The sequence below is a fragment of the Physella acuta genome, unplaced genomic scaffold (assembly GCF_028476545.2).
Source record: "Physella acuta isolate Inbredline_101_S28 unplaced genomic scaffold, ASM2847654v3 ptg000345l, whole genome shotgun sequence".
Lineage (NCBI taxonomy): Eukaryota > Metazoa > Mollusca > Gastropoda > Physidae > Physella > Physella acuta.
In genome coordinates, this window is record NW_026731864.1 from 821,375 (window position 1) to 840,819 (window position 19,445).

At 39.3% G+C, this 19,445-nt stretch overlaps 1 protein-coding gene across 1 annotated transcript in view; it reads right to left on the bottom strand.

Annotated features, from left to right (window-relative positions):
* LOC131941079 (uncharacterized) overlaps positions 1 to 16,918 on the bottom strand; it is a 77,489-nt gene extending 60,571 nt beyond the window's left edge. Inside the window, exons 1-3 of the mRNA XM_059300065.1 lie at positions 16,805 to 16,918; positions 14,187 to 14,323; positions 10,550 to 11,423 (exon numbers count right to left, since the gene is read on the bottom strand). Coding sequence (XP_059156048.1) covers positions 10,550 to 11,423; positions 14,187 to 14,323; positions 16,805 to 16,918 — 1,125 coding nt within the window. The remainder of the gene's footprint in view (positions 1 to 10,549; positions 11,424 to 14,186; positions 14,324 to 16,804) is intronic.
* Between the last annotated feature and the right edge of the window lie 2,527 nt (positions 16,919 to 19,445).

The following is a 19,445-nucleotide window of genomic DNA, read 5'->3' on the forward strand; positions in this document are numbered from 1 at the left end:
CTGTTTAAGTCTATCGTATTGTCTGTTTAAGTCTATCGTATTGTCTGTTTAAGTCTATCGTATTGTCTGTTTAAGTCTATTGTATTGTCTATTTAAGTCTATTGTATTGTCTGTTTAAATCTATTGTATTGTCTGTTTAAGTCTATTGTATTGTCTGTTTAAGTCGATTGTATTGTCTATTTAAGTCTATTGTATCGTCTACACCAGGGGTCTCCAAACTTTTCAGCCTGAGGGCCGCATTAACTATCAAATATAAGTTCGGGGGCCAGAGTTTCTTCCAGGCATCTCATTGGGGTGGTATTTTTCCTCAGCCACCTACAAGAAACATTTTTTTTCCGTGGACTAAAAGATCTTCCGAGGGCCGGATGAGAGGACCTCGCGGGCCGCATGAGGACCTCGCGGGCGGGCCGTAGTTTGGAGACCCCTGGTCTACACAAACAACAATCTTTGCTTTTAACAACTTAAATCAAAGTTCTTTAGGCTTACATAAAATTAAATTAAGTTCTACAGACGTAAATGAACTTACATCAAATTACACTACCTTACATTAGCTGACATCAAATTACACCAACTTACACTAGCTTACATCGATGCGCAAAGTGCGATTCTCTTCAACCGCCTAGTAGTTAGTATCTAGGTCATAGCTATAATTATCGCAAACACCCCCCCCCCCCTCCCTTTGTTTTTCTCTCGTATCTGATCACTTATTTATTGACACGATCACGTGACAACCGTGAGTACCAACTTTTGATCTCGACTTTACGACCCCACCCCTGCTGCGCCGCCCCGGGCGGTTTTGTAGGCACGAGCTGCGTGAAGTTCAATAGCGAGAGAAAATAGATACGGGTAAATCCGTTTCCTCTATTTGAAGAAGAAAAAACTCATAGCATTGGCTAGACGGTGAGATTGCATTGTTAATATTTGAAAGATTTGACTGGTGGTTGAAAGTTTAGCTAAGTTCACTTCGATATGTCGTAGACTTGGAGATTCAGGATTTACAGAAGCAACGTTGGTTAATTAAAACATTGGTTAATTAAAACGTTGGTTAATTAAAATAAAGACCCCAAAACTTTACTCCTCAGTTTTACTTTTTGTGGTGTAGTGGTAGAGCGATCGACTGCTAACCCGAAAGTCTCGAGTTCGAATCCTGGTTCAAGCGAGTAGCACGTGCCTGCGTCCGCCCAGCTAAGATGGGTACCTAACTCAGGTTAGGGAAAGTAAAGGTGGCTGGTCATAGTGCTGACCACATTATCTCTTCATATGCCAAGGTCACAGAAACAAGTGAACTCTACTTCACTTGAGCAAACCCCATTTGTTGCAGCAGCACTTGTATTGGGGTAGGGTTTTGAATAGGGTAAGCGTCAAAATATCAATTCATATCGGTTAATATTTTACTACATGTATCCACAGTTCCATTACTGTGACGTAATCAGACGTTGGTAATAAAAAAAAATTGGTAAGAACTGTCAAGTTTTGCAAAAGTAAATACTTTTATGTGAGTCTTGAAATAAGTTTAGCCCACCATACTGACGTACAAAGCATATCATGAACCTACCATACTGACGTAGAACTCATAGCATGAAGTGACGTAGAACGCATATCATGAACTAACCGTACAGACGTAGAACTCATATCATGAAGTGACGTAGAACGCATATCATGAACCCACCGTACTGACGTAGAACGCTTATCATGAAGTGACGTAGAACTCATATCATGAAGTGACGTAGAACTCATATCATGAACCCACCGTACTGACGTAGAACGCAGGCGAGTGATCTCCCATAGCAGATCAATTCCATGTTTGCTTCAGCACCGGATATCCGAGGGGAGAAAACGAAAGTAAAAAAAATATATAATCTCGTGCAATCTCGCGGGCCTACAAAAGGCCGTGTGTACTGGCGTGATTTTTCGTGCCACTTGTGTGGGTATCTTTCTGTGCCCGGCAAAATGCCGGACCTGGTTGGGTGTTTATGAAAGGGAGAATTTTACGGGGAAAAAGTAGAAGTGGGATAACATAGCAGGGATAAAAAGATTTTATGGGAAACAGGTTTTGATTGGTATTGATTTATCATTGAGGTTGGGTGATTAGTTTTTTTGTTGATGTTGGTTTTGTTGTATGGTGGTGTTGTATTATGTTGTTCAGTTGTGCTGTTTTATGTTCTTGAATTGCGTTTTTGTACTTATTGCTGTTTTGTGTTGTTTTTTTTTTTTGTTTTGTTGTAAGTTTTGTCCATGTATTGTGTTGTTGTATTTTGTGGTTAAGTGTTTTTTGTTACTAAATTATTGTGTTGTGTTGCTGTGCTGTATCGTTGATATGTTGTATTATTGTATTATTGCATGGTGTCGGTGTGTTTTGTTGATGTGTTTTGTTGATGTGTTTTGTTGATGTGTTTAGTTGATGTGTTTTGTTGATGTGTTTAGTTGATGTGTGTTGTTGATGTGTTTTGTTGATGAGTTTTGTTGAAGTGTTTTGTTCACGTGTTGTGTTCACGTGTTGTGTTCACGTGTTGTGTTCACGTGTTGTGTTCACGTGTTGTGTTCACGTGTTGTGTTCACGTGTTGTGTTCACGTGTTGTGTTCGTGTGTTGTGTTGTTTCACGTGTTGTGTTCACGTGTTGTGTTCGTGTGTTGTATTCCTGTCTTATGTTGTGTTGAAGTGAGAGATGAAATAACAGTGCTAAATATTTCAAAACGAATTTCTAATTAACAAAAATCAAAACTTGAGCGAGTCATAAATGATACACTTTAGATAGAAAACATGATGTATCTTTTAAAATTAGTGAGATAATAGGAGGGAGTGACATGTGATTGAAGAGTTGTATGTCATGATGGGGGGGGGGATTTAATTAGGGAATAGATGATAAGTAAGGTCAGAGGCGTAGCGAGGGGGGGGGGTGCGGACCGCACCGGGTGACACCATTTAGGGGGGTGACACCAAGGCAAAAAATAGCAAAATATATAGAGAAAAACTTGACGGGGTGCAAATCGAAAGTTTGAGGGGGGGGGGGGGGGGGGTGCAAATCGAAAACTTGAGGGGGGTTGCAAATCGAAAATTTGTCCCCGGGAAGGGTCGCTACGCCTCTGAAGGGTTGCCCCCTTTAAGTGCCGCACCGGGTGACACCCGACCTCGCTACGCCACTGAGTAAGGTATGTGCGATGAGGTAATGAGGGAGGTAAATGTAATGATGGAAGTTTAATGGGAGATATATGTGATGTGTGAGATATATGTGATGTGTGAGATATATGTCCCGAGGAAAGTGTATGTATTGAGGGAGGTATTTGTAAGGATGGTGGTTTATGTAATGACTAGCCGTTGGTACCCGTTACACGTGAATTATAGAGCTGTATATTTTAATGTTATACTTGTTTGAGAAAAATATTTTATAAAATAGTTATTGGTCAAAACGCAATGTGTTTTACTACACGTTGAACGATATTAGTGACAAAGCAAAGAAATAACCAAATACCTAAACTCTTTTTTTTTAATTAAAAAATATAAATAATCAAGAGAAGTTGTAATCGACCCAGTGTGTTTAACAAATAATAATCATTTTTTATAATATTTTAAATAGTTTTTATTAATATAATTCAATTTAATTAATAATAATCAAACAAACTTTGAATTGACTAGGTAAGCTCAACAAAAAGGTATTTTTCGCTAAATTAATAGCTCTCACCGCTGTTGTTGTTTGGAACACTTTGTTTTGGCTTAGAGCATTTTTTTTTTACTTGTTTACTGGGTCTTTCAGATGATGCTAAGTGTATATCAACGAGAAAACAGTTTAATCTTTCATAAATTGAAAGCTAATTGAAGGCTTAGAGGACCTATAGGCTAGGGTAAATAATAGTTTAGATTTCAGTGCTAATCTTCTATTATGACAAATCATTGAGTTAACACCGTCAATTCCCATTCCATCAATGAGCTTTTTGTCACTTATTTTAAAGGGGTCCAATGTTTATTTCTAAAACCTAAAATCCGACACATTTAAAATAACACAGGTTACCAAAAGGCATAATATTATAAAATTTAAATTGTATGCATAATTAGTCAACACAACCATATTAAATAAATTATGTGTTTCTGCATTCGAATATGCTTATAGTTTTATTTATTTTCTTTAAATAAAATTTCGATTATACATTTGTAACTTTCAAATATTATTTTCTACAAAAGTCTGTATCTTTAAGTTCTCCATATATAGTTGAGATACTGATCTTATCGCCTAAAGGACTTCTGAATAATTAATCTCTGCTAATTATTTGTGTGCTTTCCCTTTGAGACAAAACCTTACATTTGGAGAAATTTACGAATTTAATTTATGCCTTTGTTTTTAATTTTTTTAAATTTTATTTTAATTCTTAGCATTTTCGTGTTTGAAATTTTAAAAAAAATATTAGTGAAGTGTTTGGTGTAAGAAAAAAAAAGATTACAGTAGTATGGTGTAATGGATCGGTCAGTTCAATATACCTGTATATTAGCATATACAAATATCCATGCACATACACGCAAACATATACAAACACTCACACTTCAAAATCACACTCATACACACCGACACAAATATCCATGCACATACACGCAAACATATACAAACACTCACACTTCAAAATCACACTCATACACACCGACACACACCCACAAACACCGCATACACGTACACCTAACTAAAACGCATGCAGCACTCCTAAAAGAATGTGTTTTCTCTGCTCTAAATGGAAATTCTCAAGCCCAGATCTTAGTGTGTGCTAGCTTGTCCTATCATAGTATATTGTACCGTGTGAAATCATAGCATATTGTATCTTGTCTATCATAGCATGTTGTAACTTGTGCTATCATAGCATTTTCTACCTTGTGCTATCATAGCATATTGTACCTAGTGCTATCATAGCATATTCTACCTTTTGCTATCATAGCATATTCTACCTAGTGCTATCATAGCATACTGTACCGTGTGCTATTATAGCTTATTCTACCTTGTGCTATTATTGTCCGTGCTTCGTTTAGGCAGGGGACATCTTCCCCCCCCCCCCCCCCCCCAACAAAACAAAATCTTCAATGTTTAGATACACATTTGTTCTACCATTAAGAGAAATAATTAATGTTTAGACCAGTTGTTCTTCACCTGGGTTCGATCTTAGGGGTTCGACGGAGGTCTCATTTTGTCAGTGCGGACGTTAGAATTTTAAAAAAAGGGTGCGGTGAATGCGCGTATGAAACTGGTGTGAAAAAGGTTAAGAACCGTGGGTGTAGACTAAAAGATGTTCTAGAACTAAGACCTTCCATGCCTGTGCCTATTTGTATGTTTATAGATGAGTGGCCAATGTGGTATCGAAGTGAGTTCATTCAGCTTTTATCAGTACCTAGCATAATTTGGTAGTGCAGTTGCGCCTAAGGATCATTCTGTCTAGTAAATCTCCGCTCATACCTCAGCCAGGTGTTAAAAGGTAATTTACTTGACGACTAGAACTGTTAACTGACATCACCATCCTACACTTCATTAGTTTGATCAGTTCCCAGCGTTCGCTGATTAGCTTGTACTATCAACATCACCTATCAAATGAGCAAACACTGAACAATTATAGCGCCGATAAAATGGTGTCATGGAAATTCCCAATTCACGAATTGTAGCAGGCATGTGGATAATACAGCTAGCGTGGATATGTTGATAATATGGATAGCATAGATACTGTGAATAACTTAAAAAAAATTAATCTGCTTTCCTAATTAGCATTGATGGAAGTTTTCAGAATTCAATCAATAAAATTAATTTTGCATTTTAAAACATGAAATCATTACATTTTAAAGCTTGAAATCATTGTATACAATCAGTGTCAAAAATGGTTTAACTGTCAAAAATAGATCATTTACTGCGTCGGTAAGGGTGAATAAAGCATTGTTGAATTCTGCTCAGTCTATCCCGTATCCTGATTCTAGCCTTAACACTTACGGATATACATATACAAACATACACAGAACTACATATACTAACACCTTTAGAAATACATATACTCAGTGTTTCTTCCAGACTTTTTTCTCCGGATGGCACTTGATATTTTCGGGGGAGGGAGGGGGGGGGGGGCGGCGGTCTACATTTTTCTTGGGGGGGGGGGGGGGTTGCGGACACTAGTAAAAGTGTATGTTTACTATGTAAATTCCATCTCTTTCGGGGGGGGGGGGTGGTAAAATTTCCCCCGAAAGTACAGAAATACATATACTAGCAGGTCAGAGGCGTAGCACCACCCCTCCAACTTTCGATTTGTTTTTCCAACCCATATGTCCCCCCGCCCCCCGCCCCCCCTCGCAACGCCTCTGTAGCAGGTACAGATATACTTATACTTACATGTACATAAATACTTATACTAATACGTACAGAAATACAGACACTAACACATACAGAAATACATATACTAACACATACGGAGATGCCTACGAAAAAAAAATCTACAAGACAGTCTATTGACCTACCAAAGAAATTACCAGTACCTAATTTTCAGCATTGCAAAAAATTGTGAACAAGTTTTTTTCCTTCCAATCCAGCTAATCGACCCGCGCTAATGTAACAGCGGTTCCCCCTGTGGTTTCCTGGACTTTTCAAAGCCAGCTTGCCGACTGAGAGCGAGCTTGCCGACCAGCTTGCCGACTGAGAGGCAATTTGCCGTGACTGAATACTGCGAGACACGGCTCATTATCGAGTGATAAAACAGTCCGAGTTTGTGGAACTGTCCTGGTTGCTAGTCGTCTTCAGGCGACGGATTATGGATCCGGTGCTTCACTAAACGGGGGGGGGGGGGGGGGGGGTCTTCTGGTACTACAAGACAATAGGGTGGGGCGGGGGGAGAGGAATAGCTTGGCGGTGCACAGTGGGTTGGGTGTTGGGGGGATGGAAGTTCAGATAGGGAAATAGAAATGTAGTTTTAAATAATCTAATTGCCAACTGGCGAGAGGGGTCCAGGCGACGACAGTGGATGGGGGACAACTACTACAGATGAATTGTACACAGAATCAATGCGTACAAACAATGGACATCAAATTGTTGTCTATCTTTGTATGTATTTATAGATAGCCACAGCTAAGTAGTTGATTCTAGTATAAATTTTAAAAAAACCTCGATTTAGTCAATTTATAAAATTTCTTGGCCATTAAAAAATTCTTTAATTAGTATTATTTTGGAAAATGTGCATTGATACTGATAGATAATAAGTTAGTCCTTTTTGTAATCTACATGTGTAGATTGTTTGTCCTGTGTTATGTTCAAAGAAAATGTAATGGTCTATCATACAAAACGAATTATCATCAATAATATAAACAATAGTGTAGGGTAAAGAAACATCTGTGACCATATTGCGTTCAATTTCCATCTATAAAATAATTTAGCTTGAAGAAACATCTGTACCAATATTATTGTTAAGTCGAATTCTCATCATTAAAACGTAATATTAATCAAAGAAACATCTGTGAGCATATCGGATTGGCCGAGACGATAGCCAATGAAGCCATTCTACGTTGCCAATATATATGGAAACTAGACGTAATACGGCAACCATTTAATACAAACTTCAAAAAACATTATTTTGAAAAATGCCTTTTCTAAACTATCGATTTACATTGCTAAAGGGAATATGTATCACGTTTAAGAAAACCAAAACTTAGTTTTTAATTATTGTAGTATTTTAAAAGAATGTAAAACTTTAATATCCCAGACTGCACCATTATTAGATTATATTTTTTCCCATCCAACTTCAGTGATAGATTATACTTTTCCCCATCCAATTTCAGTGATAGATTATACTTTTACCATTCCAACTACAGTGATAGATTATACTATTCCCATTCCAACTTCAGTGATAGATTATACTTTTACCATTCCAACTACAGTGATAGATTATACTATTCCCTTTCCAACTACAGTGATAGATTATACTTTTCCACATCCAACTTCAGTGATAGATTACACTTTTACACATCCAACTTCAGTGATAGATTATACTTTTCCCCATCCAACTTCAAGGATAGATTATACTTTTCCACATCCAACTTCAGTGATAAATTATACTTTTCCACATCCAACTTCAGTGATAGATTATATTTTTCCACATCCAACTTCAATGATAGATTATACTTTTACCATTCCAACTTCAGTGTTAGATTATACTTCTCCCCATCAACTTCAGTGATAGATTATACTTTTTCTTATCTAACTTCAGTATTTGAATGCCCCCCCCACCTAAACCCCTCACCCCTACCCTCACATAACTTAATTGTTTAGATCTAGCCTACTCACTAGAGTTTGATTACTGTACGATAGCGTGTAGAGTGTTGAGAGAGTGGAGTGGTGGATTATTGATCCACCAGAGAATGGCTCGCTTTTTTTATATGAGCCAATCTGAAATTTGGGAAGTCCTTGAATTATTTACCGCCTTTAAATTCTTCGTCGTCTGCGAGGTGTCTTGATTTCAGGGCTAAGCTCTGGGGCAGACGACCGCTTTAGAACGGATTTAGAAGTGAAGGGAGGAAAATTTAGCAGCACTTGGCTGTGTTTTTGTTTTTGTTTTTGTTTTTATTTATTATTTTAATTTAATTTAAATACATAATTTTAAAACATTTTTAAACTCGACTCCATTTTTTTGTTATAATCTCATTTACAAATCTTTTTCCTAAGTAACAAGAACGGCTTATTTCTAAGTTATTCTTTTTTATTTCTGAGAAAATATCAGACGGATAAATGACACACGCATAGTGTGTAGGCATACTGCATCTAGTCGATAGACAGAAAAGCTGAAAACGGTGCTTTGAGCTGAAATTATGGTAGATTCGTTCTGTTAATTGATAGGCATTCAGAATTGTAATGTTTTTATTTTATTTCTTAACAAATAGAATCATTTCCGTGCAATGTAATTTTTTTTTTACATTTCAAGCACTTGAAAAAATTTGAAAAATCTGATTTTTTTTTCAAAATTCCGATATGTAATGTTTTTGTTGCCATGATTTTTACGAGATATAAAATTGGATCTACGTAGCGTGTCTCATGTGTCTCTCCGTATCACGTGTCTCATGTGTCTCCCCGTATCACGTGTCTCGGCTGTCTCCCCGTATCACGTGTCTTTTCTGTCTCATCGTATCATGTGTCTCGGCTGTCTCCCCGTATCATGTGTCTCGGCTGTCTCGACGCCTTGTTTCCCCCTCCCGAACCACAAAAAAAAAAACAGCAAGTTTTTAATCTGGTTTGGCTAAGCTAATTTTCACAATCAATATTCATCTTTATGAGCGTGGCTTATCTCCAAGTGCAGCTCTAAATTCTAATTTGGATGTTAAATAAAGTAATGAAGTAAGTTTCCGTTTCAAACCTGACGGTCTATAGGGCAAGTGAAGTAGAGTTCACTTGTTTCTGTGACCTCGGCATATGAAGAGATAGTGTGGTCAGCACTATGTCCATCCCCCTTTACTTTCCCTAACATGAGTTAGGTACCCATCAGAGTTGGGGACGGTCTAGTGATTTGAACCCGGATTCGAACTCGAGACTTACGGGTTAGCAGTCCCAGCTCTCTACCGCTAGACCACTCCGTCCCCTAAATTCTAATATAGATGTTATACATGTAAGATTTTTTTTTCTCTGAAACCAAACAACCAATGCGATCTTATAATGTATCTGATTTTGTAACGTAAAATCATTAGTCTGGTCGATTTAGATCAATGCAAATATGAGCAATGTGCAATTGTATGAACATTTTGGTGTTTCAGCTTTTGGCCTTTGGTAAATCTGATCGTTCTACGTATATTTAGATCCTAAGTACAAAATCTAGAATCGGCGAATCTATGAGAGAAATATCAGTAAACCAGACGGTTAGGTTTAGAATAAGGTGAAGAATTATATTAAGTTTTTATGAGAGTCTACTGAACAAAGAAAACTACCAAAGCATAAGGGGTGCGACCCCCTGCCCTTACACCCTTGCATTTCCTATGGGCTCTAACCATTTAATTTGATGGTTATAGTAAAAGACACGTTACAGTGATAAATATAATGTCTATTATTAATGTGCTTCAAATGTGAACATCAGCATTTCAGACAGGGTTGTGTGCTTAGAAAAAGAGAAATCAAGTACTGTCAGGTTGTTCTTTTCCAGATTTGCATACAAGTGTCTATAAAAGAATCCTTACCCCCCCCCCCTTCCACCCCCACCCCCCTCTCCAACAAACCCACCCCAGGGTTCCCCCTTTCACGCACCGCTCATCCGTGACTGCAACAGTAAAAAAATTCCAACTCCAGTACCCCACCCGGACGTCCCTTACCCCCAGCACCGCTTCCCTTACCCCCCCCCCCCCCCAGCACCCAGTGACCCGACACCCCACTCCGGGCTTCCCTTACTTCTATCACCTCCAAATTTGTATACAGCAGTCGATAGAAGACTTCTTACCTCCCTCCCCGCCACCCCACCCCGGGCTTCCCCTACCCCCAGCAGACAGTATACACCAGTCGATAGAAGAGTTCTTACCTCCCGCCCCGCCACCCTACCCCGGGCCTACCCTCTTCCCCCCCCCACTTCTTACCTCCTCCAGCGAGACGTCCGTCCTGATGACACACCCATCGTCCACTTCCTGTTGCACGTAGTACTTGCTGTACGGCCCGTCCAGCGTACGTTTCGGCCGCGTGTTCGTTGCCTTGGATACCATCCGAATGTTCCACCCGACGTAACGCGAGAACTTCCGGGGCACGTGAGAAATATCCGTGTAAAAAAGCCGGAAGGTCAGGTATTTTCCGGTCGTGTCCGCCTCCACCATCCATGCCTGCTTGTCCCGGTCGTAGCAGTGCGCGCGCGCCTGGTTGCTGTTGCGCGTGAGCACGTTGAGGTACACCTCGCTCACCGACACCACGGAGATCATCTCGACCTTGACCCTGAGCGTCGACCTCCCCCGGGACAGCCGGTGCACCGACGCCCCGATGGTGAAGGGCTCGCCGATTCCAGACGCGTCCAACACTTGTTCTAAATCACCCGAGTCGAAGGTGCCCTCGTCGCCGAGGATAATCCGGTACCTGACGTAGCACAGGTGATCGAAGCTGGTGTGCCGCTGGAGCTGGATCTCCACGCTGCCGTCCGCCTCCGCCACGCTGTTGTCCGGAAACAGGGATATACTCCAGTCCGAGAGTCCGAACATGAAATACGTCGATTCCATCCGGTCTCCGTAGCCGTGTCTGGAACTATGGCTGCTGCCGCTGCCTTCTTTGGGCAGCCGCATGAAGCACTCGTAGATGTTGTGAATGTTGCGCATCTCGACCTCGATGAGAATCTCGCCGCTCTCCTGTAGGAAGTTACGTTTGATCAGATCGTCGATTTCCGTGAAAGTTTTTCGCCCGAAGACGTTCGTCTCTGTGGTGAATTCACAACTTTTTTCTATAAAGCTTACATTTTTTGTGAAGTGGTCCCTGGAGATGTTAAAAAAAAATCATTTGTTGTGGATAAAGCTTAAATCAACATCTACGGTCAGTGGCCAAAAACTTTTTGTGAGTAAACAGTCATTAAATTAATTACGTTATTAAAATATTTATACAACCCCCACTAGTGCTAGGTGATGCACGAAAAGCTAACCAGAAATGTACATTATATATATATATATATATATATATATATATATATATATATATATATATATATATATATATATATATATATATATATATATATATGAATGAATGAATGACAGGAGATATTATCATAGGACAGGGGTCGGCAACCTGCGGCTCGCGAGCCGCATGCGGCTCCTTTGATATCAAGATGCGGCTCTTCAGCTCCTTGCACAAATACTAATAATCTTAATCAAAAAATAAAATATTTGAGATAAATAAATGTTAGTGGCTCTTTAAAACCAGGGGAATTTTGAAAATTGTAACTTTTGGCTCTTCCGCTTCAAAAGGTTGCCGACCCCTGTCATAGGACAAATGATTTCAGACAAAATACCTCGCCGCCAAAAGATCTCAGGACATATGATCATGTGGACAAATGATCTCAAGGACAAAAATATCTCAGGACAAAAAATATCAGGACAAAATATATCAGGGCAAATAGATTCGTGGGCAATTGATGTACAATTTCAATTTAGTTATGCAAACGTATATTCAAATTAAAGTTCGATCCCTGGGTGTTTAGGCCCTTAACTTGAGGTAATTAAGTGCAGAAAATATAAAAGATTACTCTGGACAAGGCCTGCGCCTCTTATGTTATTCTGTCTTATATAGTGACCTCAAATCCTAAAATCTTTAAAACCTAAAAAAATGTTTAAAATCTTTTTGGGAGCTTTATTTTAAAGGGAAGCTACTCTCTAAGATTTTAAGGTAAATTACGTTTTTTAGTCGATGGTACGTATATAAAAAAACTTGTTTTTATTCCTTGGGAAGATAATTTCTATATATTTAAACTCAGATTTATTTGAACATTTGTTAGTTTTTCTTTTTTAAATTATTTACTTACTTAGTATTGACAAATTTTTATGCAGTTTTTATTCAGCGTAAATTTCTTGATTTTTCGTTTAATTAATATCTTAAATATAATTAAAATTTGATTCACACCATACCGCCTCAATTGTACATTACAATCGATTTTCTTACAAGCGCTTAATTCTCTATTGCAGTATAGATATAGCTGTTTGAAAGGGAAGAATGATTGTTTTGATGTGTTTCATTGTAGTCTATATAACATTCTGGTTGATTAAAATTTTTATAATTTTATTTTTCTTTAATCCCAATTTATTTCCAGCTCTATTTAAAAGCCCAAACCCTCTCAGCCCACCACGCCGATGAAAAAAAAATCCCTTGAATCATCATTTAATTACACATCTGCATTATCAGGTTTTGTTGTATTAGTTCTAAGTATAAGTAAACCATCTTAAATGAATGAAAGTAGGCTACAAGTAAGAAAGGAGTAACACTATTGTAAATCTGTATCAGTCCTCACAAGCCGATGATGAAAACTGTAATACTAAAGCGAACATGCAAGGCGAACAGACGCTGTAAATTACATCAGGGTGGGGGGGGGGGGATATAGCACATTCAATTAAATCTGCTAAATGGGCAATATTACAGAAACAATAAACAACACATTAACGCACACAATAAACGCCCAATAACTTAATTCATAAGGCGCACCAACGCATACAATTGTTAAACCCTTAAGCTCTAAGCCCAGTCAAATTCTAACGAAAAAGAGAGTGTATATCTGATTGGAAAAGATTTTAATTATAAAACTGTCAGCGATTATCCCCTTTAATTTGTCACCGGTCAAACTATTGCAACATCTATACAAGACGTTTAGGGAACTAATTATGACGACACTGACAGTTCTTCAACAGAATTCCTAACTCCCCCCCCCCTCCCTTTCCCTCAACTGTGTGAGGTAAAGCGGTTAAGTGAAAAGACGCGCATTACCGTGGTTAAATTTAAGTTGGGATTTAAGGGGGGGGGGGGGGGTAAGTTTAGAAATAATTAGTTATTCTAAAGGTGAGGGTTTTAATTAATTAAAAGAGGTTGGTGTTAGGTTTGGAATGGGCTGAACTTTTGATTATAGGATATAAAGCTGTCAAAATTTGATTTCAAACTTCTATGCGGTGGAGGGGTGGGGTAAGTGAGGGGGGGTGGGCGCACAGTTAAAAAAAACTTTAAGGATGCTACTCTTGAATAAGTTGACTGTTTGTTGAAGTCAAGTAGTAAAGTCACGTGTCATGACTTAAAAAATCGATCTGTAAGTCATGTAAATATTTTACGTTTAAATTCTGAAGTAAAAAAAATGTTAAATGATAAGACATGAGATCATGTACAACTAAGTCAATTTTAAATTCCTGTGTGACTGCAGTCAAGCACTAAAGTCATGTCGAGTTGAAATGAGGCACCAAAGTCATGTTTGACTGAGGTAAAGCACTTAAGTCATGTGTGAGTGTAGTCAAGCACTTAAGTCATGTGTGAGCGAAGTTAAGTACTCCAGTCATGTGTGAGTGAAGTCAAGCACTTAAGTCATGTACGAGTTAAGTCAAGTACTTATATCACGTGTGACTGAATTCAAGCACTAAAGTCATGCGTGACTGAAGTCAAGTACAAAAATAATGTGTTGCTAAAGTCTAGTACAAAAGTAATATGTAACTGGAGTCAAGCGCTTAAGTCATACACCATATCCTGAAGTCATATGACTGATCCACCCACCTGTTGACCACCGTAAAAGAGAAATCCATCCGGCACCGAAGACCCTGAGACGGCGTCTGAAGCCGGAGGAAGGCGCCGATGTGCCGGTCGCTTCTGACGAAACTGACGTTCCATCTCTGGTAGCCGTAGACAAAGTCCTGTAGGACAGACAGGACATGGTCAGTTGTTTAGGACATCGGGGGGGGGGGGGGGGGGTTGATAAGGACGTGGGGGAGGGGGGAGTTGATAAGACATAGGGGGTGGTTTAAGATATGGGGGGTGTGTGGGGGGGAGGGAGTGGGTGAGTGGTTTAAGACATGGGGGTGGGAGGTGAGTGGTTTAACATACGAGGTGGGGGAGGGGGGTGAGGGGGTGAGATAAGCGTACACAGTCCTAGAGGACAGAGAGGACTGGAACACATGGGGAGGGGGAGATGTGGGAGGGGGATGGAGACACATGTTTGAACTGTGTCACATGAGGGTGGTGAGGGTGGTATGTGTGACAAGTAAAGGTGCGCGCACATTTATTACTTTTAAAAAAATTCCTTTTTAAAGAAAAAGTATTGATACCATTTAGAGTAAATAAACGTAAATTTAATTTGTAAAAATCATTCATTCCAAACATAGTTTCTTCCAGGCATTTCTTCGGGGGGGGGGGGGGGAGAAAGGGGGGAGCTGAAGAAAGACTACTGCCCCCTCCTCCGAACGAATTAATATTGAAAATATATACTTTTATTTTCCCCTCCCGGAAAATTTAGTCCGCTATTCCCCCCCCCCCCCCCCCCCCCACCACACCCCCCGGAGAAAGAAAACAGTCTGGAAGAAACACTGATTCTGAAATCTTATGACATTCAACAACATGACTTAATCCTGAAAGTTGATGCATACAGCGTGTAGCGATGTTCTGATTGAATGAAACGTCAGAATAAAATGGACAAAAATGTAACCAGACAAAATAAATTCATAACAAGTAAATTATAAAACGAATTATTTATTTGACGTTTTCTAAGGAGTAAGTGCTAAATCACGTTTTTATATTAAAATTTGAGCAAACAAAATGTAAACATAGCACGATCTTAATTATTTATTCATAGAATGAAGAACTCATTTTAGTAGTGGGGGGGGGGGGGGGGTGGATGGTTGGGAAAAGGAGGGAGAGGGGCGTTATATAAAATAAACATCTTCCAACGTCGATTTTTTTTAAACAAACAATTTTCAACTTATTTATTTATATCTAACCTTTAAATAATCCCTTACCTCCGAAAACAGTTTTAATTTTAACTAAATTTATCGCAACGAATCTACTGTAATCTACTTTAGATAGCACACTCTTTGAGACTTAAATACATTTAAGTGGCTACATTGTGGCTACAAGTTCATGGCACAAGTCGGGCTAGGTGTAGCCACACTTTGAAAACTTGCTACGTTGTAGCAATGAGCGACCAGCAACATTTGCATGCCAGCGCCCGATCTAAAACTGGGCCGATTAATATTTAACAGGATGAAATCGGATGTTAAATTCTTGATGAATGAGAACGGGGGGTGATAAAATATTCCGTGGGAATTCGGTTGTTAGATTGTTCTATTGGTTTTTTGTGTAGGGACTGATGAGGTAAAAACGCAAATACACAGAGAATTCAGATGCACTTAAATGAAGTGCCTAATGGCCTCGTCCGTTAATGGTGTCGTGTACTTCATGTTGGGATGTTCGGATGTAGGGGTGGGGGAGGGGGTCAAAAAAGTGTGACGTCGCACTCGTATTTTAAAATTAATTTTTTCAGCAGTAATTTCGCTTTTTAATGAAACGAAGCTTTTCGGTGATTATAACGATTACAACATCTTATTTGGACTCGGATGAATTAAATTATTGTGTATAAAATGTATGTGAGGTGTGATGTTTTCAAATAATAAAAACCGCAATATTGGGAGGGAGGGGGTGGGGGGTTCCTAGAGTGTGACATCTTCATTAGAGGGGGTGGGTATGACGATAGGTACAAATATTGGGACTACGTACACATCACACAATGAGTTCAGTCAGCGAAAATATTGCAGGTGTAAAAACTGACCTTTGAATATATATCCCCCTCCCCCACCAGGTAAGAACTGACCTTTAAATATATATCCGGTGTGCACCCCCCCCCTCTCCCCTACAACCCACTCCCCCCCCCCCCATCCAATATAAGAACTGACCTTTGAGTATATATCCTGTGTAAACTCCCACCCCCCCGCCCCCCACCCCAGGTATAAACTGACCTTTTAGTATATATCCGGTGTAAACTCCCCCCTCCCCCACCGTCACCCCAAGGTAAGAACTGACCTTTGAGTATATATCCTGTGTAAACTCCCACCCCCGCCCCCCCACCCCAGGTATAAACTGACCTTTTAGTATATATCCGGTGTAAACTCCCCCCTCCCCCACCGTCACCCCAAGGTAAGAACTGACCTTTGAGTATATATCCGGTGTAAACTCCCCCTCCCCCCACCACCCCCCCCCCCATTATAAGAACTGACTTTTGAGTATATATCTTGTGTGAACTCCCCCCCCCCCCCACCACACCTCCACCCCCCAAATCAGAACTGACCTTTGAGTATATATCCGGTGTAAACTCCCCCCCCCCCCACCACCAGGTAAGAACTGACCTTTGAGTATATATCCGGTGTAAACTCCCGTAAAATCCTGCCGGACAACATGAACGAGAACACCTGAGCGTTGAACCGGTCGTTCAGCTTGACGAACCGGCACAGCTTCGCCATCGTTGGCCCACGTGACATGCCGGCAGCCGGTCAGCTTTCGTCAGGGTCAACCGGAAGTTGGTTGTTTTTTTTCCCTTCTTCCCCAAGTTTAATCTGATGTCTGGGTGCCGGGTGGTGACCGGAAGTCCGAATCACTGTTGTGTGACGTCATCCAGTGGTGACGCGTTGGACGCCATATTTGTTTGGGGCGGTGGTGAGTTGAGAGTTATCCCCCCTGGGGAAGTTTATGTGTTCTGGGGTGGGGTCCGCGCTGGCGTCTTGTGATCATGCCTTACATGGGCAGAGATTATCATGTGACTGTAGCCTCAACACCAGCCGCTCTGCTCGCTACTGACATTCGTTAATTACTTGATCCTAAACAAACAAGTACACGTGTTAGATATATAATTAAAAAATAAATAAAAAATTTTATAAAGCGAAAGAATTCAATATTTAAAAGAAACAACGTAAATGTAATTCATATAAAGTAAGTTTTACTTAAGAATAAAAACAATTAAATTTTATGAACATGTAGTTAATTTTTTGTTTATTTTAATTTTATGAAAAAAAACCACACAAAACATCTAATTAAAAATAAAGATAAAATGAACGCAGTAAATACAAATAGATACATAAAGGGAACTAATCAGTTTAGAGACACTAAACTGTATTTGTGTCATCTGATCAGGGCGAGTGATAACAGGCAGGGTAGTCCAGAGTTTTTATATCCTCCCCTTCAACGCCAATATCCTGATGTATATGTTATGTATTATATGCTATTTTTATAGCTATAATCAATAATTGCTTCCGTTTGAAATTTTGATTAAATCTGGCTCATAACTTGTTGTTTTCAGCTTCAAGCACTAACAATCCACTTCATCAACCATAGGCTGTTTCCCTTTCCTTGCCGTTTTATATTTAGCTCATTTAGTTTCTTTGTGATATCCACCATGAAGATGAATATTTCAGTTAGGGAACAGAGTTTATTCCAGGCATCTCTTCGGGTGCCCCCCTAAGAGGAGGCTGCTTTCACGTGGGGGTGGGGGGGGGGGGGGGTAGGGTAGGGGTTGGGGGAAAGGAGGGTGGGGGTAGTATCGTTCTTAACGACCTACTGATAGTGTTTTATAGCAAATATTTTCAGTGGCAGCATTGGTACTGTCGAATTCACAAATTATAAATTACTGAAAAGTAGAAAATAAAACAACTAAATAGCGGCGTAAGATATGCCGCGGGTCAGCTCGTTATTAATATTTGTGCATGGAGCTGAAGAGCCGCATCTTACCATCAAAGGAGCCGCATGCGGCTCGTGAGCCGCAGGTTGCCGACCCCTGTCTTAAACAGTTTCCCTCAATTCATTTTTTTTAAAACGCGGCCCCTTATTTAGGGGATCCAAAATTTTTTATATTTTAAGCAAACACAGTAATACAGTCGAATTTAAGACATCATTATTGACTAGAAATATTTTATAGGAAAACTAACGTGTTTAGACTTTCAAACAAGCCTACAGTTAAGTAGTTAATAAGTAAAATATATTGTTTTGACAAAGTTATTTAGCTAATATAAATATTTATTAAAATTATTACGTAATGACATTTAGATAATTTTATTGTGTTTTTCAAGCATGTCTTAGTTACACTTTGTTAATTTAGCGATTCTTGTGGGTTATTTCCCTTGAATTAAATTTTGTATTTGGGTTTCCAAATGGGAGATGATTCATTGCTTAACTTTACATTCGTTCCACACTCCTGTATCTTAGTCGTTGTAGATTGCAATACTTAATATTAGTAGACATACAGTATGAGATAGTGAAACAAATGCGTCTAAAATCGTTGTAGTCGCAAATTAATCATCTAATTAATTGTCTTTTTCATATTTTTCACCCTCTCTTAAAGGATTCATATTTAACAATTGTGGGCTGGAATCTATAACATGTATAACCTTTCATTTTTCAAAAGCAAAAATAAAAATCTTATCATAGTTATACAATATAGACATTTCAGATATTGCGACGTCACACTTTTGCATTATAAGAAAGTAATGTTAGAAAACGAATTTTAGACGTTATTTCGCGTTTTAGAAAACTGTTTTATTTAATTTAATAGGGATTGATTAAAATACTCCATTTTGACACAGTTTTGGAAAAATATCGATGCTTTAATAAAAATTCAGCTGCAATTTTGTGTGTGTGTGGGGGGGGGAAGTAGGCTGAGGTGTGACGTGATTTTAGGGGGGGGGGGGTCTGGCTCTTTGTGACGATGTGTGACGGAGGGGAGGGGGGGAGGTTAAAATCGTCAAAAAAAGCGTGACGTCATTTATGGATGACGCCAAGGGTGCTAAATAACCTGGCGTCGGCACTGCCTTCGTGGTGTGTCCCGGTCCCCCATTACGGCCTAGTGACGCTTTTTTTCAAATTGAAGTGACGCCATTCTTCTAGGTTTAAACAATATTTAAAAAAATATGTAATAATTCATGTTTAATGGTAATACATCAACAGTCGGTGTGTAAGATTGGGTATTTTTGAAGACAATACATCTCTAAGAGTTTACTA